At 46.5% G+C, this 27,030-nt stretch overlaps 1 protein-coding gene across 5 annotated transcripts in view; it reads right to left on the reverse strand.

Moving 5' to 3' along the window:
• Positions 1-27,030, reverse strand: part of ARHGAP22 (Rho GTPase activating protein 22) — a 306,841-nt gene that overhangs the window by 65,846 nt on the left and 213,965 nt on the right. For 3 of the 5 annotated variants that reach the window (XM_090057611.1, XM_090057612.1, XM_090057615.1), the window contains exon 2: positions 3,606-3,782. In XM_090057611.1, the coding sequence (XP_089913737.1) occupies positions 3,606-3,782 (177 nt within the window). The remainder of the gene's footprint in view (positions 1-3,605; positions 3,783-27,030) is intronic. The other 2 variants (XM_090057610.1, XM_090057613.1) reach the window with 1 other exon arrangement.

Below are 27,030 nucleotides of genomic sequence, written 5' to 3' on the forward strand. Positions count from 1 at the left end.
TAAGCTCGCCTATGTCTCCCGCTATGATCTGGAAGTCTTGACAGCTTTCAGAAGTTTTCTGTTTCATTTTTAAAAGGCTTTGCACTTCACCTTTAAACTAGTTCACATAGTTCATGCTGCATAGACATGTAAAAAGATACCCATCCTCTTTGATGGATGAGTTTCTTCAGTACACCAGCAGACATTAAAGTGCATGGCTAAGCCTCCCCTTTTAACTTGGCATAATTCATTTTCACATCATATCAGCCTTCTCCAGGGCTGGATATTTACATATTAATATAGTTTTTAATTCCCCCTCCCCCACCCCAGCTTCAAATATTAAAAGTGTCGATAGATAAGATTCTGCACTCAAATTAGGAGCAGCAGTAGCAGGGAAGTACATATCAAACCATTCAATTAAAATACAAAGACAGCTCTGTTTACTGTCTTCCCCTATCACGAAGACTCCTGCCCTGCTTCCCCTTCCCTACACCAAACTCCCTGCTCTTATTCTGTGGGGACAACAGTGTGTCTGGTTGCTTTCCCTAAAAGCAATGAAATACTTTGGAAACGTGTTTGAATATAGCGACAAGCTCTCTCTCTCCTGATGATTTGGAATCTATATGATCGATAAGAGTGGGATTAGAGCGGCAGGAAAAGCAGTCAGATATGGGTAAGCTAGTTGAATTATCAGTAAATCCAGTCAATAAGCTGAAGTGAGAGGAGAATTAAAAGGCTGGATGTACAACTTCAGTTCTTTTCCAACTGATTTACATGGGAAATTGCAATTCATCTCTTTTACAGAGGGGATCCAGCTCTTGCTGACATATGTGAGTGACAGGTTTAGACTGACAGTGGGACTGGGATCAGGTTCACAGGGCACATCTACACGTGCATGTTGCTGCAGAGTTGCCTAATTAGCTCCTCAATAAAGCACACAGACACTCCCAGGCACAAGTACTATTTTACAGCGGAGTTAATTACACTGCTGTAATGCATGTGTAGACAAAGACTGGCCAGCAGAGGCGTGAGGGGAGGGTGTTATAGTGCAGGCCCTGCACTATAGCACCCTCATGCCCCTGTCAGCCCCTCCACAGCACTTTGACCCAGACCCCCAACAGCTGGGGCTGTGCTGCCCCAGCTCAACTTGCTGCAGTCCCAGGCACATGTGAAGATGTTGAGCCCAGGAGCTGTAAACTCTGGTGTGAGCTATGCCAGAGTTTATTCAGGAGCATTAACAGAATGTATAGATACACCCAGTGTCTGAAAATAGTAACAGAAAAATCCTTTTATCTTTCCTTCCTTATTACATGGCACCCATTGCCAGATCTCCTGATTTTATCCTAAGTCTTGCAACATTTGAAGTTGTTCTGAAGGCCCCAGCATCATGGTTGCAGAGTGGAAACACTCAGAAAGTAGCAGTCAGAGAAAAAGGACCCAAAAATAATAAAAGAGGAAAAAAAAACTCACATGCACACATGGAATCTCATGATTTTGAGTCACCTCCCTCACTTTTGAAAGCTTGGGCTCAGTTTAGCACAGTGTTTCCCAACTTTTGGACTTGAGGCACCCTTTACTGGACTCGAGGCATCCCTCACTGGACTCGAGACATTCCTCCATAACTTTAGTGAATTATGTGGCACCCAAAAATATAAAATAATTTATATATTAAGTACCGTAGTGCTTACCTCCTTACACAGGAGCTGGGCAGAAGGGATAGGGGATCATCCAGACAAGGATAAAACTGAGCCTGGCTTATCTGCTTAGCTTATCTGCTTATCTCCTCACATGTCATTTATCCCCTCATACCTCATGGCATGCTTCAAAAAATCTGGAGGCACCCCAGGGTGCCCTGGCACCCTGATAGAGAATTACAGGTTTAGCAACATGAGTTTCCCCTAACTGTAGAAGTCGGCCTGCGGCTATTTCAACAAACTGACAAGTCCTTGGGCATTTTGACAAAAAACCTCAAACATATGTTGACAGCAGCAGCACTGACAGTGCTGTGCCCTGAAGGAGTAGTATGCTGGAGGGATGTCAACTGTCTGGAATAGCTGTATCAGTTTTCCTTGCTGTCTGACACACCACAAAGCTGTCTGACAGAACCACAAAGGCTCTACCAATGGCTGTGGCTGCAGCAGTGTGGTCTGGGACTTCCGACTCCTGTAGAGTAATGTGCAGATGCAATGAACTACAGTGTGGGTTGGCAGCAGCTGGAGAAGACTATCTGGCTACTTGTGGAGAAACCCTGACAAAATAATCTCCATTCCAGCTGCCTGGGACTAAGTCTCATAGTACTCACACCCAAGACAGCCTTTCAGGGCTTTTGCAAAACAGAACAAATATTATAAGCACAGACCATAGCTTGGCTATCAGGCCTTCTAAACAGTGTAGATATGGCCTAAGGAAGGGATATATAAACTCCTGTTCCTTCCAGACCTATCTCAGTCTTGCTAAATCTGGACATTCAAAATCATGAGCTGGGATCCCAAAAACCATGAGACTGCTTTAAAAAAAAACAAACAAAATACGGTATTTATTGGCCTTGTGATGTCAATGCCTTTACGGTGCACTAGAGTCATGGTCTCATGTTTTTCTCCACATTTCCATGTGCTAGAAGCACAATGTCAGCAAAATTAATAAGAATAACTCTCTTGTCTGGCACATTTCATATAAGTATCCTTCTTTCACAGAGAAGCAAAGTGAACTACACATTGTCACTCAGGAGGCCAGTGGTTGAGCTGAGGATAGAACCAGGTCATCAAAATCCCAGCCTGTTGTCCCATCCTCTGAACCAGTGGTGCCAGCCTTTTTGGCAGACATGCCACGAATTAGTCACACACCCTCCCCAAATGCCATTCTGATACTGATCTGCTGCTCAGCTTTCTGCTTCCTGCCCTGTGCTCCCTACCTGATTTAATGCTCTGCTTTCTGCTTCCTGCTCTATCTGTCACTGTGCTGCCTGTACCTCTCCCCAATCTGCTGCATGCCACACACACAAGCTTCCCATACTACTTGTGGTACCTGTACACCAGGTTGGCCACCCTTGTAAAACCACACTGACAAAATAAATGGTATGTAATAGCATGACTTGAGGAGAAGGGGATTAAAATTAAACATCAAATATTCTGAGACTGAAACTAAAACAATTTAGAGGAGCTGGCAACAGTAAAGCTGCCCCAAAGGTGACCCTGCAGTTCTGACTCAGGCAAAACACCTGCTGAAGATAACAGAAGCTTTTTTTGCATAAGCACTACAGGCTTGAGTCCTAAATTGGCCCATGCAGAAAGGAATGTTGTCAGAAGTCCCCAAGTTTTAAGTTGGGCATCTGGCCTAGAGGTGGAGAACGGAGATAAGTATACAATCTCCATGGCAAAAGGAAAGATAAGGAGGTGTCAGAGACTAGATCATTAAAAAGCATTGAAAATTAACAATTACCACCACCAGTACTCAGCTTCTTTCATTGTTAACTGTACATACTTCAGAGAAGGAAAAAAAGTCCCCTTTCTTCCCCCAACATCCCAAAAAGTTGGATTTAAAAAGCTTTAGACAAAGAGTTTTTATCTAGGCATCTCAGTGATTTGATACTGTTATGCATATCCTAGTATCACAAGAATATGTTTTACCTTGAGGAAAATGTTTTAATTTATGTGCATGTGAGCTATTTGCAATACCTCCACCAAACGGAGCCCATATGACCCGTCGGATGGCTTTCACCCAATCTTCCATTTCATTCTGGGAATTAGCCATGAGCAGAAAAGCCTCATGATTGACAGGCATCTTTTCCCGGTCCCCAGAACCACCTGAAAAACAAAATACACACCTCAGTTAGCATCTAGTTTATAAGTGACCACTGCTGGCCCCGACAAACCCAGATTACACAAGTATTTTCATGGGGTGGAGTTGCATACCCTCTTTGGATTCACATACATGACCATGCAAAGCAGAACTCAATAGGGAGTAAGGGCCAGAGAGAAGCCATGCTATTCCTCAGGCTCACCAGCATGTAGTGGCAAAGTGAAAGCTACACTACCTTAAAGGACAAGGCACATGGTAAGCTTTGGAGATCTAGGCTGAGGTATGGAAGGGTTTGTCTCCACCCTCTTGAACCCTAGAAGCATTGTAGAAGAAAAAACGATTGGCTTTAAATGTTGCAAAAGAAAGGAAGTATGATGTAGGTATCTGGCTATGATTATCCCAGAGATACATACAGTGCACAAAATCTTTGTACATACAGGTTTATTCACTTTAGCACTACAACACTGGCACGCAGCTTAGAAAGCTCCACTACTGTGGACACACACCAATGGCTTGAAGTTGCAGCAAACCAAGTTTTGATTGGGTATCAAGTAAAACATCTTCACTGTGAGAACCCTGAGGCAGCTGGACAGACGGTCTAGGGAAGTTGCAGCCTCTCCGCCATTTTCCTATTTGCTTTGTCTCTGGTCAAGCAATAACTGTTGCCTTGTGCTGAGCTACTGAGATTGCTTGTTCACTGAATTCAAAGATAAGCATAGGGACAATGGTATGTGGTTGTTTCTAAGGAACTGCCTTAATATAAACAGAATTTACACTTAGAAAATCCTTGTTAATCTCAGGAAGGGAGTGCAAAAGCCAAGGAAGTGCTTGTTCTTGCTTATTAATTGCTGCTTAGCTTAACCACATGCACAAACCAGGCATTGGTTTTCAAAAGGAAACATGAAGCAAGGCTCCTAGGGTTTTGCTGTTCTCAAAAGATCAATTCATGTGAAATGAGAAGCCAGCGGGATCTTATCATGTAGAATAAAAGACCATATGGCTCCAGATACTGCCTAGAAAACAAAAGGCAGGGATCGTCTCCCTGTAGGCATCCTAATCCTTACCCTCCTCTCATGCCATCCTCCCAGCCAGCCTTGAAGGGATGGATTTTCTGGAGATATACATTCCAATCAATATACAAAATAAGAAATTTATTGGAGGAGCGCCCCAGATCCCAAGCCCAGACTCCAGTTCTCGCTTTTATTCCTCTCAATTTTGGAGGTGGTTGGATCTGAGATTTCGGCATAAGCCCTGTAACAGCATGACTACATAGGTCAGTTGTAGGCTCCCCACTCCCTCGCTGGATGTTTTTCCCGGTAGGGTTTGGTAGCTGTGCTATCTCCCCAGTTAAGAGATCCACTCCTTCTGGAGCATGAACAGAGTCCAAACAAAGACTAAATCTCCCATCCCAAGCTTGCCAGCATCACCCTTCATCCTCAAGGATCTGTCTTCTGGTTCAGTACTGTCCATCTCCTGGGCCCAGCCCTACTAGGCCCTAGTAAGTCCCTTCATTTGCTCTTGATTCCTGAGGAGCAGGGGCATAACCAGTCTCTCCATTTTCCCCTTACAATTAAGGTTCACTACATCCCCAGACCCCTACCACTAATAAAAGGGCCTGGAGCTTGCTGAGAATGGCTTGGTCTCCTTGCAAGGGACCAGAGTCACAGCAGGGCTATTTGCTGGCAGTTTAAGGCCCTGTGGCAAGATAGCAGATATTTTCAAGAGGAAGCCTCTTTTCCATGAAGTGTCTGGACTCAGTTGGCAGACACTTATGGAGTCTATCTTGTTTGGGCTAAGGTCTGACAAGCACAGCACTCCTTACTAAGTCATGCTGACATTGTCCCAGGACCAAGTCATCCGCATCAAACTCAGCAGCAACCGGACGGTCTCTTGCGTGAGGATCATCAAGAGCTCTCCAGGAAGCAACACAACAGACCATCCAGTTGTCTCCATAACCTCTGCTCCAATATTTAAGAGATTTTTTTTTCCAGAATCTAGTCGAATTATAAATAGGTGAAACCAAAGGAGGAGCTACAGGGTGGGAAAAAATAATCCTACATAGGCTGCAGACCCTGGGCCTGACATATGGCCAAAAATACATGTTTGTGCTTTCTGTGGTTGTCCTTCCTCTACTGGTACTTTAAATAGGAACAAGGTTGTGAACCTACAGCTGTTTGAGAGAGAGCCAAAAATCGTTAGTCACATGTGTTTGGGCAGAATAAATACAACTGTATATACAGAACATCAATGTTGGAAAAAAGAATGTGATGCGGAAATGTTTGTTAGACAGAGCTGCATATGCTCTCTCTGATGCACAGTGGCTGACCTACCTATGGGGGATTTTTCTGTCAAGATTTTTTGAACATGTTCCCTTGCTTCTTACTCACAGCTAGTTCCTTTCACTGCACTCAATTCTGCCTGGCAAGGGCCAGGTTCAGACCAGTCTTTTCATTTTGTTGCAGCAACCATTGGCTTTTGTGAGATGTGGGATCTATGAGAAAAGAAACAGTAGCTGAATCCAAACTCAAGGCTTTAATGATCCAAAAAGTTTGGAGAAGTATAGGTCCTTGCCTGATATTCATGATTGCGGCTTTTCCTGGGCCTCATCAAAAAACAGGATATAGTTCGGGGATTAAGACCCAAGTGTATAGCTCAAAACCATCTGTATAATGGTACAAAACATGCTGGTCTTTGGGAAAACTTGGATTAGAATCTGGGTTTCAAATTTCTTCACTTGGGAAAGTTTGGATTTGAGGTTTGTACTCTACTCATAGAGAGATGAAGGTTGGATGCAACCCCATCTCTGTCTCTAACCTTAGAGACAGATGTTGCATTTATCCCTGAACAAGTTGTGCCTGTTCCAATATTCTGGGGACCATGTGTACACACATTGCCCTTCTAATGGAGTTTTAATGAGGAGCTGAATGCAGTCGGTTTTTTGCCATTGATTCAATGATGCAGGATAACTGGTCAGATGCATTTTGCAATGTCCTGTTAGTACTTTTCATCCTGTGAACTGTTAGTACTCCTTATAAACTGTTAGTACATCTTATCCTGTGAACTTTTTTAGGATTTATCCCGGGAAAACGGACATGAATGATTGCACTTTGTCCTGGATAAAATTGAATTAATCTGTTGCAAATACAAACGAATGCATAACTGTAACCACCAAATCATTCATTCAAGTTTGTAGTCTAGTCTAAGGCTGTCCTACGGTGGTCTGTGGGTTGCGTGTGGACCCTAATGGGCTGAACTACAGCCCCAGGCTCCCAGTCTGTGCTGCTGCCTCCAGGGCTCCTGCCAGTCTTTGTTTTTCCCCTCTCATCTTTGAAACTGGAGCTGCCAGCAAGTGATCTACACTGCTGCAGGGGGGGTATGAGTGCCCCTGGACATCCCCAATGGGACTATAGGATCTTGTGGTTGGGAGGCTAAGGTCAACCTAGGGTTCTGGCACAGTGCAACTCAGAAACATTGGTGCAGTGCAGTAGGGGTGCCCGCTATGCAGGATGACAAGGAGAGGCCCAGGCAATGTATATGCAGCCTTTTCCACACATGGTCCAGCAGGCATGTGGCCTATGTGGCATGCAGTGGGGGGCCTTCAGCCCCCATCCATTTAAAAGTTAGACAGCCCTGGCCAGTCATTTTTACACTTTAGCCCTGGGTCACCCTGTCCCCTTAAAGGAGGCTTTAAAGGATGAAGTACAGCAACTACTTCTCACTGTACAGAAGTAACAATCCCCTAGCCGCAGGACACTGTGCTGGGGGAGAAATATCATTCGATATCTGTAAACACAGACAGAGGCTTTCCATTCCTACCTGAACAGAACTCCTCACACATCCTTAATCAAGCATCTGTCCAAACAAGACTGGCCTCCCAAGATAATCTTAACCATCTCCACTGCCCTGATTTGCTGATGCAGGCATTCTGGCACTTCAGTTTTAAAAGGACTCCCGGATTTAAAAAGAAACCTGTTTACAAACGCAGTTTTAGACTAGGCTGTGGTTGTGAAGCCTGACCTGCCCTGACCAGGATGGTGAAGAATGAGAAAGGACGGCTCACTGGTTAGAGTACTGCCCTTAGATTTTGGAGAACCATGTCCAATCCCTTGCTCCGTTAGTGACTTCCCGTGTGACTCTAGACAAGTCACTTAGCCCCCCTCTGCCTCAGTCACCCATTTGTAAAAGAGAAATAATAATTCTGCTCAGCCTCACAGGAGAACCATATTAAAGACTGGGTGTATCTACATGCACATATTAATGCAATTCAATAAACTCGGGTGCTTATCACATCAGAGTTTATTGTTCCAGGTGTGTTGTTTGCATGTGTGCCTGGGAACATGGCATGCTGAGCCAAATCAGAACAGCCCCAGCTGGCAGGAGGCCTGGGGGGACAACCTGCCAGCCCAGGGCTGCTCTCCATCACTCAATGTCCTGCGGAGGGGCTGGCTGGCGGTGCAGTTCCCCCAAACCCCTAAACCTATCTTTTTGAAACTTGGCAGGCTTCATGCTCTCAGCAGAGGCTACCACTCCTGCAAGTGTCATCTAAATCAGACAAAAAACAACAAAGTTATAGATATTTCATTGATTCTCCATTACACCCTATGGCCAGATCTCCAAAGCGGCTCCGAAGAGGTTTGGAAGCTCCGAACCGCTTCGGAAAACCTAAAGAAGCCAGCTTTTCAATCTGGACATGCTGCTTCGGTGTCCAAAGTGTCCGAATCTTCTCCAGATCCGAAGCACAGTCTGAAGCCTTGCACAGCCCTGGTGCGTAGGCAGTGGATCGCAGCTCTGTCCCAGGCCCTGGCCCACGCTGCCACTGCCCTGCGACCTCAACCCATGATCCCACCCTTGCCTGCTCATCCCGCTCCCAGACACCGTTCCTCAGCAGCCCCATCCCACATAGAGAATTTTGGTGAGTTGCTGTGGGAGGAGATGCTGACCTGGCCCACGACATCTTATCAAATCTTTGTGTGTGGCGCCTGGGCCCAAATAATTGCCCACCCCTGCCCTAGCCCATCCTTGATCTTGGGCTCCAGAAGATGAAAGTACTTGTTTTCTACAGCACATGCGGAAGATCCATAGTTATCACTTAGAGTGACAGCCAGAGCATTTGGGTGTGGAGGACACATAAGCATCTATTTCAGTCAAGCCTCTTTAATTCCCCACTCAGTGGCTTTGATGATGACTAACACTGGCACCTCCCCTAATACACAGTTTGATTAGAAATGGACTCAGGCTGCAGTGGCCAGGTCTTAGATACTCCACTCCAAGACATGGGATGTGCAACTTGGGCTCAGCTCTAACCAAAACAGGATGGTCATGGGGGAGTGGGTGACCTTTCCTCTCTGTCTGTTTGGCATACTGGCTGGTTCACAGAGGAGGAGGACTGCTGGGAGGAGAAGCTTCCATGGGATGCAGGGAACAGGAAACTGATGTCTGAATGTTTCATTTGGGCAGTTTGACAGCATCTAAAAAGGGGTATTAACAGCAATGGGAAAGACAAGAGGAAGGTGAAAGGACAAGGGAACACGTAGGGGAAGACTGGATAGTACTAAGGAAAGACTGTGAGGAACTAAGAGGAACTCTGCTTAGGACGACAGTAAATGGCTGCAGCAAATATCTTAGCATGCCCTTGTTTTGAAGCAATTTGGACGCTGAGCTCAGCTGGGAGCTAACTGGCCTGCTGCTTTACCATCTCAATCACACTTTGGAAATCTTGCAATGCAAAGAAAAAGTTAAACAAATGTTCTGCAAGCGCTTTGGGATTCAATGTAAAAAACATGTTGAGTGGGAAAAATGAGCAAGGGACTCTTAAACATCATTGTCTGCCTGAATTCTCATAGGTAACTGAGCTGTGGCCTTGCTTAAAAAAATTAAGCAAATTGCTTCCTTATCTGGAAGATTTACTGAAAAGCTAAAGTAACATATTTCCTATAGGGTGGGATTCATGATTCCTGTAGTTCAGAATGGGTGCAATGCGTTTTCTAATCAGCATTTTTACTTTGCAAACCACAGTGGAAAAAATATGTTGTGGAATGTTAAACACCTTTTATTTTGTGAGAGATTTCAGGAACTCCAGCTGAGTTGCCATGGTTCAATTTTACTTGGGCTGGCATTTTCAGAGCAGCTCGACTGCTCAGCTCTGACTAGCTTTCCACAGAACATAGGTGCCTAAATGCATTGGGCACTTATGAAAAATCGAGGCCTTCAGTGTTGATATTAACAAATGGAAAATTGTCGTCTCCAGTCTCCGAGTAAAACTTTCAAGTGTTCCCATGCACTTTAGGAGCACGACTCACCCAGATCCAGTCCCCAGAGAATACAGTTCCCAGAGGACACAAGGCAAATGTGAACACCCAGTTCAGAGTGCTCTATCTGTAAAATGCTCACCAGTCTGAAGACAATGACCTCTCACTCCAGCAGTTTCAGATCAGTGCTGCTGTGAATACCAAACTCCCTGAAACTTCTTTAAAGTAGTACCAGCAGAGTGCTTTATGCTTAGAAGAGTGGTGTAATAGATTCATTCATGCTCCGGGGCAGTCATGACACCCCCTGCTGGCCACGCAATTTCTGCCCCGGTTCTAGGTCTTCAGGTGCCTTTTCACCTCCTGGTCTTGCCCACTATGCCTTTGATGTTAAACTTAATTAGGAGGGAGGCTGCCTGAGGAACCTCAAGTAAGCCTGTTGTTCCTGCTTCGGAAGGCTTTGGCCGTCTCAGCTTCCACCTTTTTCCTTTCACTGAGCCCTCCAGCTCTAGTTCACTGACTAAACCAAGCTTCAGGGTTCCCAACTTCCCATCTCCACCCATCTTGGGCACCGGACCCTCTGGCCTCAGTCTCTGCCCTTTTCAGGCTTCAGGCCTTCCGGCCCCTAAATTCAGTCCTGCCCATCCTCAACTCCGGACTCACTGGCCCCAAACTCTGCCCTGGTCTGGGCACTGGGCATGCTGCTCCCTTGCTATACTTTGAGTCTGCCCCCAGGAAGGCTCAAGGTGATCATGTAGCCCTAGGACACTAATGAGACCTCCAAAGACCACCCCTCACAGTCCCAACCCAAACTACCACATAAATCACAACACAACCAGAAAGCCCTCTGGCTAACACAACTCTCTCTCCTACTGGATTTTAACAGAACAGAAGCTCCCTGGAGGGACCTACGAGCTTTATCCCCAGACTAGGTACCACTTCCCTGCAAGCTGTAGACTTCTCAGTTGCAGAGCTCAAGGCCTCTCAAGTCAGCCGCCAGGCAGTCCCCATCAGCTTTCCAACTTAGCTCTTACTCCTTCAGCTCACAGAGCCAAACTGCCTGCTCTGGCTCCAGGCAGAGCTTTATATGCCCAAAGACCTGCCCTCTTCCAGGCATGTGCCCTGTCAGCTGACCTGCCCGCAGGGCTGTTTATTAACCCCCAGCCAGTGATGTGGGGTGGAAAATTTTCCAGCACTTCATTTTTCCATGGGAAATTTTCCATTTCTAAAAATGCATTGTTTCAGAAAATTCATTAGTAACAATGAATGGATGTCAATACAATATTAGGCAAGGTTGGCAGTTTCAAAATTGTAATTAACGTTTTTCAGGTGATTATCCCTAGGAAGTGTGTGAGAGAGTACATACATGTTTTATTGATTTCTAAACAGGAGGGTAAATACAGTCACATAATAAACCAAACCAAAAATCAAGTTATGAATTCACCATAATTGGCTGTGCAGGTGAAATCAAAACCAAATGAATGCATTGCTAAGCTTGTTTCTGTTTCTCAAAATCTCTTGTTTCTGGAGAATCAGTCAGAAACACAATTAGTGAAGAAGCAGCAGTGAGTTGCCCTTGCCCATAGACTTATTGGTAAAACCATCCTTTAGCAAAAGAGAACATGGTTCAAGTAATTCTGATTCAGATTTGCCTCAATCTGACTCTGAAAAGGAACTAACAAGTAGTGCAAGGGATTCTACAGCTAGTGACAGTGAAACTGGAGGTGCCGCAATGACCTCAGTGGACGAGAGTTAAACCCTGTTGAAGTAGATGGGTGGACAACCATGGCATATCATGCACAGTTCTTTGGGCGTGTTAAAATTAGTGTGTCAACAGTTTTCAGTGATTGTTTTCCCTTAAATTTAAACAAACAATGTAAGGGAAGTACATGCTATTGTGTATTGTCGTTACATTTTGACAAGTATTCCAATTAAAAATAATTTCTTTCCACAAAAGCTTTGAATTTGTTTGAATATAACATTTAAACCACATTAAGTGAGCGGTATTTATTTTTTTTCCAAATCAAATATTTCAGTTCAAATACCTGTGGCTATTGGGACATTAAATTAACATGGGGGTACTTTTTCAGTTTTGTTACTAAATATAAATCAAATAAACATGCTAAATTAGATCATGCTCTATGTAGGGCACTGGAAAATCTTCCAGAAAAATTTCCAGAAAATTTTCCAATTCAAAATTTTCCAGAAACCCCCCATCTCTGCCCCCAGCCTTGCCAGCTGCCTTTGTCCAATTCACAAAAACCCTGCCTTTAAAGGGACCATTCCACTTTTCCATAACAGAGTAAGGGTTCCCTGTTATAAACAGATTTAACAAAGGGTTGATCACAACCTACCATATGAATAGACACAACAGCATTGCACAAGTACATGAGATACAGAAAATGCCTAGAAATGGAATACGAAACTAGTGCAGCTCTTTTTTCTGAGCTCAACTTAATGCTCTGGTCTGCAATAACATATATATTATACCTGACAAAAGCAGAGTATATCAAGGCTATATTAAGACTATATCAAGACAAAAGCAGACTATATCAATCTTTTACACATAAAATTTGTGCCAATTCAATTTAAATATCTTTAAGCTAATTAGTTAAACCAGTGCAAACCTGGTTTGAAAACTTATTTTGATATAATAATGTCATGTTATATTTTAGCTTAATCTGCATTTTTAATGAATTAAGACAATTGAAATAATGAATTAATCCTACTGTCTGTTTCAACCAGAAGTAAGAATGATCCCAAACCATACCTCTAGATAATGAATAGGGGCAGGGCCATCTCTGGGGAGAGGAAAGGGGGGAGGAATTGGGGTGACCGCCCCAGGCCCCACACTTTGGGGGCCCCACGGACAGCGCCATACAGGCCCTGCCATGGTCCCATCGCCACAACTGGCTTCTGGGGGCAGTCGCCACCACTGCCCTTGGTCCCACACAGGCTGATATGCCCCGGGCCCCTCAAAGCCCTAGGGATGGCTCTGAATAGCGGTGTACTGATAGAGATTTTTGGGGCTGATATCAATCGCCAATTTATAAGGAGGCATATTGGCCCCTGGCTGCCCTGCCCCGAGCACAGCCTGCCCAGCGCAGCCACAGCCCCAACCCACCCTGCCCCATACAGATCCAGGGGTCATATGCTCCCCATGCCCTCCTGGGGTGAGCACAGCATTGGGAGCCATCCCCCACTCCCTGCACCCCCTGGACGAGCCATGGCTCTGTCCCATGTCCTGCCCCAGCTGGGCAGTACCTGCCCCAGCCCAACTCCCTCTCTCACAGCAGGGGCTTTGATTTGTCCCCCCCACCCCTCCTCTCCCCGCTCCCCTTCCACCACACCAGATTTACCAGCTGCACGCAGCTGTCTATGCTACCTGTCTATGCTACCTGCTGTGTGCATGCATGGGCCATTTATCAGCCACATCAGGCCAACTTCCAATACAGTTAATTTTGTTTATATCAGTGCCAATCCGATATTGGACTGATGTATTGGCGCACCTCTAATAATGAACCCAAACCCTGCATTTGTGAATACAGACTGCAAATTATAACCAAGCAGCAAAAGGAGTACACAATAAAATAGCACTCTATATAATTCACAGTAACCATAGGCATTACGATAGGTAAAGGCAGTAAAACCATCTTTTGTTACTGTTGCCTGAGACTTATAAGACCTTGTCTTCAGCTGTTTCTGCCTTTGCAAAACTATAACCATTTGGACTGAAGTGTTTCAGGCTTGGGATCTGCCACGGGTTGGATTTTTGTCAAAAAATATTCTGTAAAATGGTTCAGCTGTTCGGTTTGTGTTAAAAAAAACCCAACTGCCCCAAGAAATGATAGTGTCTTTGTGTTTTGCAGAATGAAAGGGATATTTGGCAGGGATGTTCCAGGGGACCAGGAATGTGCTTTTGCTGCTCCCATAAAGAACCATGCTTGTCTGGCCAAATATGATTAGTAATAACGGAAAGACCATTTTTATTGCATCATCTGAAGAGTCACGTCCAGAGTTCTGACATAGCTGATACGTGCTGCTGCCCAGGCTGCTGATTTCTCGCAGGTTGTCCCAGACTATCCACTATGCCCCTTGCAATAGTGTGGCTCCAGCTCCACTGCCTCCTAGTTCAGTTTTGGGAATAGAGAGACAGCTGTCCACCCTTTCAAGGCCAGCCCCTCTCCTTCAACAGCAGTAACAGTAGGGAGCTGTTGTATCAGCGATGATGCAGTTGGCCACTTCCCCAGCTATTTGGCTGTCTAAAGAAGAAAAACATTGAGCATCACTGCTGTGGGTAATGCCCCTTTAATGAACTGCTTTGTTACAGTTCTGGCCTTTGTCTCTATCAAGTACTGTTAACTAGCAGCAAGAGATGAAATCTCACAAACACAGACATAGCTAATTAAGGGAGCCAGACAGAGCTTGCTCCAAATACAAACCAAACAATACTAATTAACACTGGGAGCAACTGCTAGGCTGGCGAAGGCAGCATTCATAGGAAGCAGCATGACACCATTTTGCTCTGCTGTGACTTGAGTGCTTCATCCTGAGTACAAGCACTCACGTGCTTATATTCTAATTATCTCCAATGATGCTTCAGGGCTTGGATTGTCAAATAAGTGATGGCTCGCTCAAGTCAATTAAGACTTTGTGGCTCAAGATTGGAATAATATGTTTCCTGATGGGAAATTACTACACAATGCAAATGTGTTCACTTCAAAACCCAGGTCATTAATGGAATTGGCAGCATGAGGCACTTAGCTACAGATTGAACACGGTCAATCTTGGCTAGTGACACCTGCTAAAAAATTTGACTGGCCTAAAATATATTGGTGCCTGTCTTCCAAATGTAGCAGCCTGCTCCTCATACCAGTAGTGCCCCTCTGCCAAGTTGTAACAGATATCTGGAGCCTTCTCAGTCAGTTTCCCACTGGAGGGGAAAAGACTGGGCATATACTTGTTCAGTACAGCAGTCCTGGAACAGCCGTCATTTGCAGCATTCAGGCAATCCCTTTCCTCAGCACCTATGACCATGTGCTGAGGGAGTAGCAGAGAGCAACTTGTCTCAAAAAACTCTCCAGTTAGGGAGAAAAAGGCAGAGAACAAACTTTCTGCTTGCTATCGGTCTTCTCGAAAAACCCTGCAACTACAATTCAGTATTTCTTCAAAGACTAAAAGCTCCCTAAAGCACTAAGAAAAGCTCTAAGGACTGAGGATGTGTTTACAGTACAGCAGTAGCTTGTCCTGGCTGCGCTATTCCCAAACTCACCCCTTACGCCTGTTCCTGCTTGCACACTCCATATTCAGAACTGTGCTGGTGAAGATGCTTCAGACTCTTCATGACTGCTCTTGAGACCTTGGTCTCTAGTTCTTTTAAGAATGGCTGCAGAGAGATACCCTAGAGCAACCTCCCTGCATGTTTCTAGGTTTGAAGCATATGAGTAGGTGCAGCTGGGAGCAGCATACTCTGAAATGGCTTAGCTGGGACAGGCGGCCACTGTGCTGTAGACAGGTACATAACACAGCCATCTGGGGTAGAGTTCTCTTTCAACTAGCAGATGATGAAAGTGCAGCTTGTGACCAACGATGAGTTACCCAATAAAATGTAGGAGTGATTCTACTGCCCTTTCTGGATCTGTAAGTGTCCCCATTATAGAAACAAGATTGCCTTCCAGAGATGCAAAGATACCTTACTATTATTCCCTATGTGCCCAAAAGGAGTAAAACAGGGATGGGCAATTACTTTGGGCAGAAGGCTGTTTACCCAGTTTTGGCAAGGTACTGAGGGTCACATGGGTAGCCATGCCACCTTGTGACTAGAATTCCTGCCCCCTAACCCCTGACCTTTGCCACCAGAAGTGCCTCTTCTTGCCCCCAGATGTACTCTTTTCAGCAAGGGGTTTTGCCATCTCAGAACCAGGAAAATACTAAATTATATTCTAAAAAGTAAATATCTACAACATACATTAATTTGATTTCAAAAAATATTTTTGTCCAGGTTTACATGTGTTTCTGTAGTGTACATAGAGGTGATTGTAAATAATAGCCTAAAATTAAGTCTTACTTTTGTATATTGTGGGGGAGGTAGGTATAGGTTTGTGGGGGGCTGCGGGTGTGCGGGTATGGGGCTGTACAGCGGAGCATGTGGGCGTATCTGTGGGGGTGGATGGGTATGGGGTGAGGGAGCATATGGGTGTGTGTGGATATGGGGTTTATGAGGGGCAGTGCATGGGGGAGGGTGGCTGGGGTGTGGGGTGGTGGTTTGCAGGTATGGCAGTGTGAGAGGCGGTGTGGGTGCATGTGTATGGTGGGGTGTGTGTGTGCCTAACCCTATGAACACACACACACACACACCCTGGGTACTGGAACGGCCCTGTGCGCCCCGGTCTGGTGATGCAACCAGGAGCCATGTGGTGCTGGAGGAGTGCAGGAGCTGGAGGACAGGAGAATGGCCTGGGGTGGGGTTGGGCTGGGCTGCTGTGTTCCTGCTGAGGCCTCCCTTGGGTCCTACTGCCTCTGTCTCCCGTCATCTTTGACAGGCAGCCATGAGAAGATAAATATTTTCCAAAGTTTGTAGGGGCCCTGCGAGCCGGATAGACTGACCTGGCAGGCCAGATTCAGCCTGCAGGCCATTTTTGCCCACCCCTGAAGTAAAAGAATCACTGAAAAAGTAAACGTTCCTGCAGTTCTGACCTTTAGCTAATCAGGGTTTGGACAAATCAGTACTTGGCTAGGGAAATGTCAGGGTGTAGCAGGTATAAGTCAGTTTTCAATTGATGCTACTGAGTAGTGCTCGGCTGCTTTGTTAAGAGGGACCTCCTAGCCACTACTGATCATTACAGACCTTGTGGCACTCTGCAAGAGCAAGAGAGAAGCTGTATTTAAGAGTCCAGAGGTCAATGAGGGGTCTTGACAGATAACTAATTGAACATGATCTCCCAGCATGACGCTATAGAGAAGAGAGCAAATCCAGAACTTGGCTGTAAAAGCAAGGGAATATAAAGTGTGGAGATGGGATTGATTTTGTAGTTCATGTTAGTGAGACCACTGCTGGAACACTGCATCCAGGTCTGGGGTCCTTACTTCCAAAAGCCTACTGTAAAATTGGAAAGTCCTACCAGAATGACTGATATCTGGAAAAACATACTTTACAGTAGGAGAACTAGGAAGTGCAACCCATTTAATTTACTGAAGGGAAGACTGAAAGGAAACAAGTACCAATATGGGAAAGAGACTTTTGATAACAGATACCTATTTAATACAGGTTGGTACAATATTTACAGCACTTGTGAAAGTGCTGGCGAGAAGCGCAGCCCAACCACCCACTCCTGGTCTCCGGCATGCTAGAGATGGATCTCAAGAGGAGCAACAAGAGTGCTCCTTGGGGGGCTTCACAGCCTCATTTCAGGTTTGGTGTGTGCAGAGAGACACGTAATGCTTCTCATCATTGCTTTTAGGAAAACTGGGGGAAAAGTACACACATGCCCTTAATCTAACAGATAGGTATAACAGGATCTGATGACTGGATGCTAGAGATTGACAAATTCAGACTAGAAACAAGGTGTGCACTTTTAAGAGAGAATGTAATTAACCACTGGAGCTATTATGTTCAGGGTGTGGTGGGTTCTCCATCATTTGAAACCTTTAGACTGTGTTTAAAGATCTCCTCTAGCTCAACCAATAGGCTTACTACAAGAATTGTTATGAGACAGTCCTTGCTCTGTATAGGTCAGTAGTTCAGACTAGATGATCATAATGGCTCCCTTTGGCCTTCAAGAGTAGAATACGTCCTATGAATAAAGCCATTTGGCTATATTAAGACAGCCTAATGCCAGATGCAGACTGATGGAGTCTCCCTGCAGTTTTACCACAGTAGTAATGTAACCCTGGCACATGGTGCTACCTGTGTGCCACGTCCAAATGTTGGAGTACTGGGGTGCCCAGTTGTGTAAGCCTCACTTGGCTCTCCTAGGAGCTGAAATGGAGCTTTCTGCAAGCAGAGCACCTTTTATACTTACAAACCCTTTGCAACTACCGATATAATTATTTACAAATATTTAATTATATACAATTTAATTATATACAGTATAAGATATAACTAAAGCAGATAAAAATTACATATCACTACCAAAATAACTCTATATACAGTATACAAAAGGAGCACTGGTGGTAGGGAGATAGTCACTTGGATTCCTACAGGGTTCACAAACTGATAACCACTCAGGTGTGATATAAGTTAAAGGAGAAGCGTGAACAATAATTAGACATTGAAGAAATAATAAATACATTGCTTAATAGTTACAACATGAGCTACTGGATACTTATTTACAAACACTACTAATGATCTTTATACACAATGAAGTTACACACAATCCCTAGCTCCTCCCACTGGATCGTGGTGTGTCCTTTGTGGCTGGGGTCCTCCCATGTTGACCCAGGTGTCACCACACTGCTGGGAGCTGCTCCCACGTGTTTAGGGGACACACACCAAAAAACTGGGGCTAGTTCCCCGAGTCTCGCCTCCCCTTGTCTGAGCACTGGGACATACTGGGCCAGGCTTCCACAGCCACGCACCGCTCCCTTGAATCACATACACACACAGTAACCAGGGTTTGCTCCCCACAAGCAACTGTATGTCACATGCTCCTCAGGCAGCTGCCTGAGGGGATCAGCTTGCTCCCTCCAAGGCCCTGGCTCAAGTCCTGGGGCTGAGTACTCCTCTGACCCATCAGCAGCTCACCACGGCTCCAGTGGGCTCTGTGGAGTGAGTCACAGTGACTGGGCCTGCTCAGCCCTGTCCTCGCAGTGCGAACCTTTCTTTTCCGTTCTTCCTCTCTTTGGGTGGCGAAAACTCCCCGTTTTCAAAGAAACCCTCCCAGCCAATCCTGACGCTGGGATTTTCGCAAGCTCTCCCTAACTGTCCCTCTCTCATTTCAAACCCCTGCGCGGGGTTTTTCCATTCTTCTTCTTCTTCCAAGATGTTCTTGTCCAGGACAGCTTCATTTTGACCTCAGTACAGGGTCGCCATTGGAACCAATTGCCTTTGCCCCAGTACAGTGTTTCGGAAGAGACAAGCCTTGTTGTAAGACACCCTCTGGTCAGGTAAGCAACACTGCCACATCTGTTACAGTTACATCGTGCCAAGTGGGTAATGAATGGCAGCACAGCATCAATAATCATATTAGTGGATGTAGCAGTGCTACATCAGAAAACTGATACTACCTCATCAGAACATTGTCTACTGAGTGATAGTGCCCTGAGCCCAGATCACTGTATCTACTAGCAACTTCTTGAAGTGATTAACCCTTTTTACAGCTGACATAAATGCTAAAAGGAGAAGTGTTAACTTTGGTGCCCTGCTCAAATTCCAAACTCAGACAAGGCCCCCTGGTAGTTGCACTTGGAGAAGGTTTTCCTGCAAGGGGTGTTGAAAATAGATACTGCTGCAGAGGGCCACTGAAAAAGTGGCTGCATTCCAGAGGTAGCTAGCTCAGTGATCCTAAGAAAGAAAGATAGATGCAAACCAAAGCTATGGTCCTGAGAAAAATATTGTATTAAGGAAATGGAAAGAGTTTCTATTCCTTTTTTCTCACACTGTGGCTATCCCAGCTCTGGATCCATACACTGCTGAGCTTCCTCATTATGACCAGAGCAAGAAACAAAGGCTAGAATAAAACAAAAGTCTTTTCCTGCCAAATTTTGATTCCCAGCCTGGCTAGCAATAGAAAGCACCCAGAATGTATGGCAAGTATTTCTGAGTATGCAAAGCATTTCAAAAGAAAATCTGCTAAATATTGCAACTTCACGCAGTTTGGCAAGTTCAGACTGTTGGGCCAATATTGACATAGCTCTATTGAACTTTATGCAGCCACACCATTCAAGCAAGCCAAGTATCGACTGCTGTGTGGTAGTTTTTGCATATAAAAAAGAAAGAGCTAATTTTCTTGTGGTTTGTCAGGAATTCTGTCCAAAAAAAGTTTTTAATGGGGAAAAAAATGCCAATTTAGTGAAATTAAAATTTTGCAAGAAGGGATCCTTTTCAACAGGCTTTCCATTTCAGAAAATATTCTGAATGGGAAACATTGATACAGAGTGGAGAGAAGGGAAGGGCACCCAAGGCCCCTGGGAGGAGAGGGGAATATGTGACACACAAAGTCCTGGAATGAAACAAGGAGGAGAGAGGCTTGCAGCAAAGCCCTGAAATAGCCCTGGAGTTTGGCATTGTGGAAGCTTACAGGGGCATGGAAGAACCCCGGGACGGATGCAAGAACCTCTAGTGTGTGTAATGTGCCTGGCTTGCAGATGCAATAATATGTGCAATTGCCTCTTTAAAAAATGCAGACTCCAACTTTTCTTTGATCCAGATGAGCTGCTGCTGATTTTCTCACCTGGGAGAAACCACAAGAAGGTGTGGTGAAAATGATGTCATTCCCCTGGACTGAAGGTGTGTGCCTGCCACTGCAAGGCAGGATATACTGTACATCTAAAATTGCATGGCTATCAATCTGAATGTTCAACAGGGTATCTGGAAAAGTAATGTGAAGTAAAGACTCTTGGAACACTGGAACAGCTGCGCAGAGCGGCCTGATGTGATCCGGGATGATGTCTCCAAGTGGTGACTATCAGATGCCTGCAGTGATCAGCAACCTTTTAGACTGGCAGGCTGGGTGCTTGCCACCTACCCAGGTGCTGTTGCTGGCTGCCGATCCCACATCTCCACCTCCAATCCCATACTGCTCCAATCCCCTCTCTGCTCTGTGTCCACCACTGCTTAGTGGGTACTACCAAAAGCCATAGCAAATGCCAATGGAGAACGGCAAATTTTGTGGTAAGGGCACACAGCAGGACTCATTTCACACTCACTCCACCTTGAATTCAATCTTTGTAGGCTGGATCCAAGCCATAAGTTGTTTGAGAGTAGTTTCAGGCTGGACATTAGAAGGCACTACTTCACAGTCAGGGTGGCTAGGATCTGGAACCAACTTCCAAGGGAAGTGGTGCTGGCTCCTACCTTGGGGGTCTTTAAGAGGAGGCTTGACAATTACCTAGCTGGGGTCATATGACTCCAGTATTCTCTCCTGCCCAGGGCAGGGGTCAGATTTGAAGATCTACTTAGGTCCCTTCGGACCCTACATCTGTGCTCTGTAGGCTATAGGTTGCCAACCCCTACTTGAAAGGATTAAGTCAAATCACATATTTCAGCAGTGATTTCAATTCATACACTGTTTCTAGTTCACTTCATACTCTATTATAAGAGAAGAAATTCCTCTCAGACACTCACCTCTTACGCCATGATGTATCTGAATGTTCATGAGTGTGCTATTTTTATCCATTACCATGCAACTACAGATGATTTTCTTATTCACATTAATGTCAAGTCATTGACATGGACTCAGGTCAGGCATCTTGTTTAAAAAATGAAACTAAATGCCAGATCTGAGTGATACTTTCTGCCACGAGTAGGGATAAATTATCACCGAATGTGCTTGACAATATCAAAATCTGCCCCTGAACTATTTACCTCAACCTCTGCACATCAAGAAGTTATTATTTACAATGTGCTTTACTTGAAAAAAGTGTCGTCTTTGTAACACCCTGTGAAAGCTTACCTGGAGAGATGGGGAGGCGGCGGGATGCTGCACCAGGAGCCGATCGCAGCAAAAGCGAAACCGTGGCAGCCACCGTGGAAAAAGATCAAACAAAAAAAAGTGGCAGAGTCAGGAGGAGGCGGGAGTGGCTCCCACGTCACCCTGGGCACTTTTTATAATGGTGTGCCAGGGCCGATTGGTCAGGCAGACGCCCAACGCCGGTGTAAAAAACCCAGCGGAAGAGAAGCCGGGGGGACCGGAAGTGGAGTCCTCAACTGGCCCGGATGGGCCAGAGCACTCAGGCAGTTCCAGCGAGGGGACCTGGTGGAGACTCCAGACGGGGGCTCTGACAGAGGCACAGGGCCAAGGAGGGCCCAAAGAGATAGCTGCAGGGTTGATGTGGACCGAAAGGAGCAGCAGTAGTGACTGGAGTACGGCCGGACCCAGCAGGGCCAGGATCCAGACGCCACAGACAGACGGCAGGTACCAAACCCGGGGAGAAGGCAACATGCCAGGAGATGGAACGCTGCCAAAGCCAGATACCGTGTAGACATGGAAAGAGGAGGCTGCAGGGGGAGCTTGGCAAAGAAACATCACTATTAGCCTGCAGCCGAAAACTCTGAAAGACTGAGTGCCAATAAGGTTCATACCACTGACCTCGACAATGCAGGTAACAACGTTGCAGTTGGCGGTAGGTGGGGTATAGGGGAGGTGGAGCCCCAAGGAGAAGGAACAATGGGAATGACCATGGGAAGACACCAGAGGAGGCGGAACCAAACACTGTTTTCCTGATACAACTATTACCATCATCAAAGACGTGGCAGGAGAGACCCCAGGGGACTGACTCGAAGTCATCCCAATAGTCAGGCTGTGCAGTCCTAGGAGTCATGGTGAGGCTCGAGAAGAACCCACACGTGCGGCGTGCAGGGGAAAGGCACGGGAGACTACACACCCACACACACTTGGAGTTGTGTATGGTAAAGTGTGTGCTTTTGGTTGTTGTATATTGTGTTTGATGTGGGCAAGATGGCCCCTGTTGTTCTGGCCATGTGCTCAGTACCTGTCAAGCTGGGGCCTGTATCTGGGCAAAGTATGTCAAATCCTCTGGACTCATCAGCCAGAGGAAGCAGAAGATCCTCCAGGCAGACTGACTGGGAGAAAGATTAGACTGTGGCACTCCCTGGCTGGACAAGGCCCCGGGGGTGTCGTGCAGGGGGATATAAGGTGAGTTAGGCTGGTTTGGGGAGGGAGAGAAGCTGCTAGGGAAGGGATGGGCAATTATTTTGGGCGGAGGCCCATTTTCCCGGTTTTGGCAAGCTATTGAGGGCCATATGGGTAGCCCCGCCCCTTGACAGGTGCCCCCTCTCCTCATTGCCATCTTGTGACTGGAATTCCCGCCCCCCAACCCCTGACCTTTGGCATCAAAAGTCCCTCCCCTTGCTCCTGGAAGTACTCTTTTCAGCAAGGAGTTTTACCATCTTGGAACCAGGAAAATACCAAATTATATACTAAAAGGTGAACTTCTACAACATTCATTAATTTGATTTCAAAAAATATTTTTGTCCTGGTTTACTGTAGTGTACATAGAGGTGACTATATAAAATAGCTAAAATGAAGTTTTAGCCTTGTATGTTATGGGAGGGTGGGTATAGGTTTGTGGGGGTATGTAAGTGTGTGGGTTGTAGGGGAGAGTGTGGGTGTGTCTGTGTGGGGGTGGATAGGTGTGGCGGGTGTGGGTTTGGAACCATGTGGAGGTGTGTTTGGGTATATGGGTGGGTGTGGGGGGCCGTGTGTGGGGGATGGTGGATGGCGTGTGAGAGAGGGTACACACACACACACAGAGTCCCTCCTTACATACAAAGTCCCTCCCTATGTGCACATACACACAGCCCCTCCCTACGTGCACACACGCACACAGCCCCTCCCTACACACACATACATGCATGCACACACACATCCACACACCTGGCATCTTTGACAGCCAGGAGCAGATAAATCTTTTCAAAATTTTTTTATGGGCCCCACAGGCTGGCTAGAATGGCCTGGCACACTGGATCCGGCCTATGGGCCATATTTTGCACACACCTGTGCTAGGGGCTGGTGAAGAGTGAAGTCTCCTCTGAGGGAGAAGGAATTTGCAGATAGCAAAAAGGGAAATTCAGGTAGGGGAGAGAGAGAGAGGGAGAATTGTCCTAGTGCCTGGGAACTCCTCTCTCCTCCTTTTTTTTTGCAGTTTTAAGGGATTAATACCGGGGAAGAGAGTATTGGTTTCTTGGGTTGGCTGACCAGGAGTGAGGCCTGGCAGTTCTAATAGGGTTGAAACCTGAGAGTTTCTGATCTTGCAAGCTTTGGACCCAGGTTGAGGTTTGCAACTCTTTTGCTCCCAGAGTAGCTGTGGACCCAAATTTCCTTCAGCCTAGGCCTAGAGGGTAGGCCTGGCTTTTCCCCTTTGTTTCTTATGATGGTCCTTTGTGCTGTGCGGTTGAGCCAGCTGTAGCCATTAATCAACCTGACTTCTTTTGGCGTTTGTCCTGCAGTTTTGTTTCAGTGGACCATATATATCAAGCCCAGAAGTTTTGGGGTGCATGCATGCTGGCTGAAGCCATAGTTATTCCACACATACACACTCAGCCTCTCCATGGGAGCAAAGGTTGGCAGTCTGCTACTTCTCCAGGAGCAACAAGGGGCTCCCTGCAATGCAGAAAGACCCATACTCTCAAGCAGCTCCCTACAGTGCACTGGCAAGGCGTAGGGGGTACACACAAGTGCATGTACACTCCCTGAGATCAGCCATGCATTTGCTGGAAGCACCAGCTGCAAAACTGGAAGTGCTGCTGGAAGTGCACTTCTGGTTTCACTGCTGGCTCAGCAATTGGCAGCTGGGGAACACCCCTCCCCCTGTCGGCCATCTGGTGCCTCCCCAGACTTGGGAGGAACCAGTTGCCCATGCCACAGTGCAGCAGACCCAGGAGTCTACATATGCATCTCACTTCTCTCTGGTGTGGGGCCCCCTCTCCAGCCTACTTCAGAAGGGCAAGTATAGGGGTGCAGGCCCGCGGAACTACGCATTCGGGAGTCCCAAATCCCAGACTACGTGGGTATGGGTGAAGTCACCCCAAGAGGGTGCCATCTACAGACGCTGTAGTTAATAGTGTTTTAAAATTATATTTAATGTTTTCTTTTGTTTTGTTTTATTCATAGAAGATTTCATAGACATCAGGGCTGGAAGGGACCTCAGGAGATCATCGAGTCCAGCCCCCTGCCCAAAGGGCAGGAAGTCAGCTGGGGTCATAGGATCCCAGCAAGATAAGCATCCAATTTACCCTTGAAGGTGTTCAATGTAGGTGCTTGAACCACCTCCGCTGGTGCACTGTTCCAGACCTTGGGGGCTCGGACAGTAAAGAAATTCTTCCTTATGTCCAGCCTGAAACGGTCTTGCAGGAGTTTGTGACCGTTCAACCTAGTCATCCCTTGGGGCGCTCTGGTGAACAAAGGGTTCCCCCAGATCCTGGTGGTCACCCCTGATAAACTTATAGGTGACCATCAGATCACCCCTGAGCCTACGCTTTTCTAGGCTAAAGAGTCCCATGTCTCTCAGCCTATCATCGTAAGATCTGTTTTCCTGACCTCTGATCATGAGCGTGGCTCTCCTCTGGACTCTCTCAAGCTTCTCCACATCCTTTTGAATTGTGAAGCCCAAAACTGGATGCAGTACTCCAGCTGCGGCCTCACCAAGGCCGAGTACAAGGGGAGAATGACGTCCCGGGATTTGCTCAAGAAGCATCTATGGATGCAAGCCAGCGTTTTGGTCGCTTTATTAGCTGCAGCATCGCATTGCAGGCTTATGTTCATCTTGTGGTCAATGATGACCCCCAAGTCTCTTTCTTCTGTAGTGCTATCCAACGTAGCACTGCCGAGCCTATAAGGAAGCTGCAGGTTTTTCCTCCCAAGGTGGAGAACCTTGCATTTTTCGGTGTTAAACACCATCAGGTTCTTGTCTGCCCATTTGCTGAGCTTGTCTAGGTCAGCCTGGATCACCCACCTATCTTCTGGCGTGGATGCTTTGCCCCAAAGTTTGGTGTCATCGGTGAACTTGGCCAGTCCACTCCTGACTCCAATGTCCACATCTTTAATGAAGATGTTGAACAGTATGGGTCCAAGGACAGAGCCTTGAGGGACCCCACTGGTCACAGGGCACCACGATGAGTGATTGCCATCAATTACAACCCTCTGGGTCCGACCACGGAGCCAATTTCCCAGCCAGCGGATCGTGGTGGAGCCAAGGCCACAACTGGCCAGTTTGGCCAAGAGGTGATCATGGGATACCAGATCAAAAGCTCTTTTGAAGTCAAGATATATGACATCAATCTCTTCTCCCTCGTCCAGGTGATAGGTCACCTGGTCATAGAAGGAAATGAGATTGGTCAAACAAGACCTACCCGCAACAAACCCGTGCTGGCTATCCCTTAGAATGTTAGCCTGGGCCAGTCCATCAAGGATGGCCTCCTTAATAAACTTTTCTAAGATCTTCCCCAGGATAGAAGTCAGGCTAATGGGCCTGTAGTTAGCCGGATCCACTCTCCTCCCTTTCTTGAAGATCAGCACCACATTGGCCTTCTTCCAGTCTTCGGGCACTACACCAGAGTGCCAGGAGTTTTCAAAGATCCGTGCCAGGGGCTGGGCTATGACGCTTGCCAGCTTCTTGAGTACCCTGGGGTGCAGATTGTCAGGGCCGGCTGACTTGAAGGTGTCCAGCTTCTCAAGGTGTTCCTTCACGAGGTCAGCATTTATGGAGGGTAGGGGATCCCCATCACCCGGATCTCCCTGTCCCATAGCAGGCATGGGCGTCCCATGGGACTGATGAAAGACTGACGCAAAGTACCTATTTAATAGGTTGGTTTTTTCCTGGGCATCAGTTGTCAGTTGCCCCATCTGGTTTAGCAGGGGTCCAACGTTGCCCTTGCTTTTCCTCTGGCTCCCCACATATCTGAAAAAGGACTTTTTGTTCTCCTTGATGCTTGAAGCTAGTTGGAGTTCAGTTGCAGCCTTGGCTTTCCTGGTTTGCTCCCTGCAGGACGGGACCAGTGCAGAATAATTCTCCTTGGAGGTGAATCCCGTCCTCCATCCTTTGTAGGCTTTCCTTTTTAGCCGCAGGAGGTCCGCTAGGTCCCTGGAGAGCCAGGAGGGCTGCTGTGCCTTCTTGCTGCCTTTCCTCTGTGTTGGAATAGATTTAGCTTGTCCATTGAGGATCGCTTCCTTGAGAAGCAACCACTCTTCTTGAACTCCCATCTTCCTGGGGTCATGGTCCCTAAGGGCCTGACCAACAAGCCTCTTGAGCTTGTCAAAGTTGGCTTTTCTGAAGTCAAGGAGGCAGCCGCCTCCTCCCAGGGAGCGAGGAGTTAACCCCTTCCCACCAC

This window comes from Crocodylus siamensis, chromosome 7 (genome assembly GCF_052110815.1).
Source record: "Crocodylus siamensis isolate JL-2025a chromosome 7, ASM5211081v1, whole genome shotgun sequence".
Lineage (NCBI taxonomy): Eukaryota > Metazoa > Chordata > Crocodylia > Crocodylidae > Crocodylus > Crocodylus siamensis.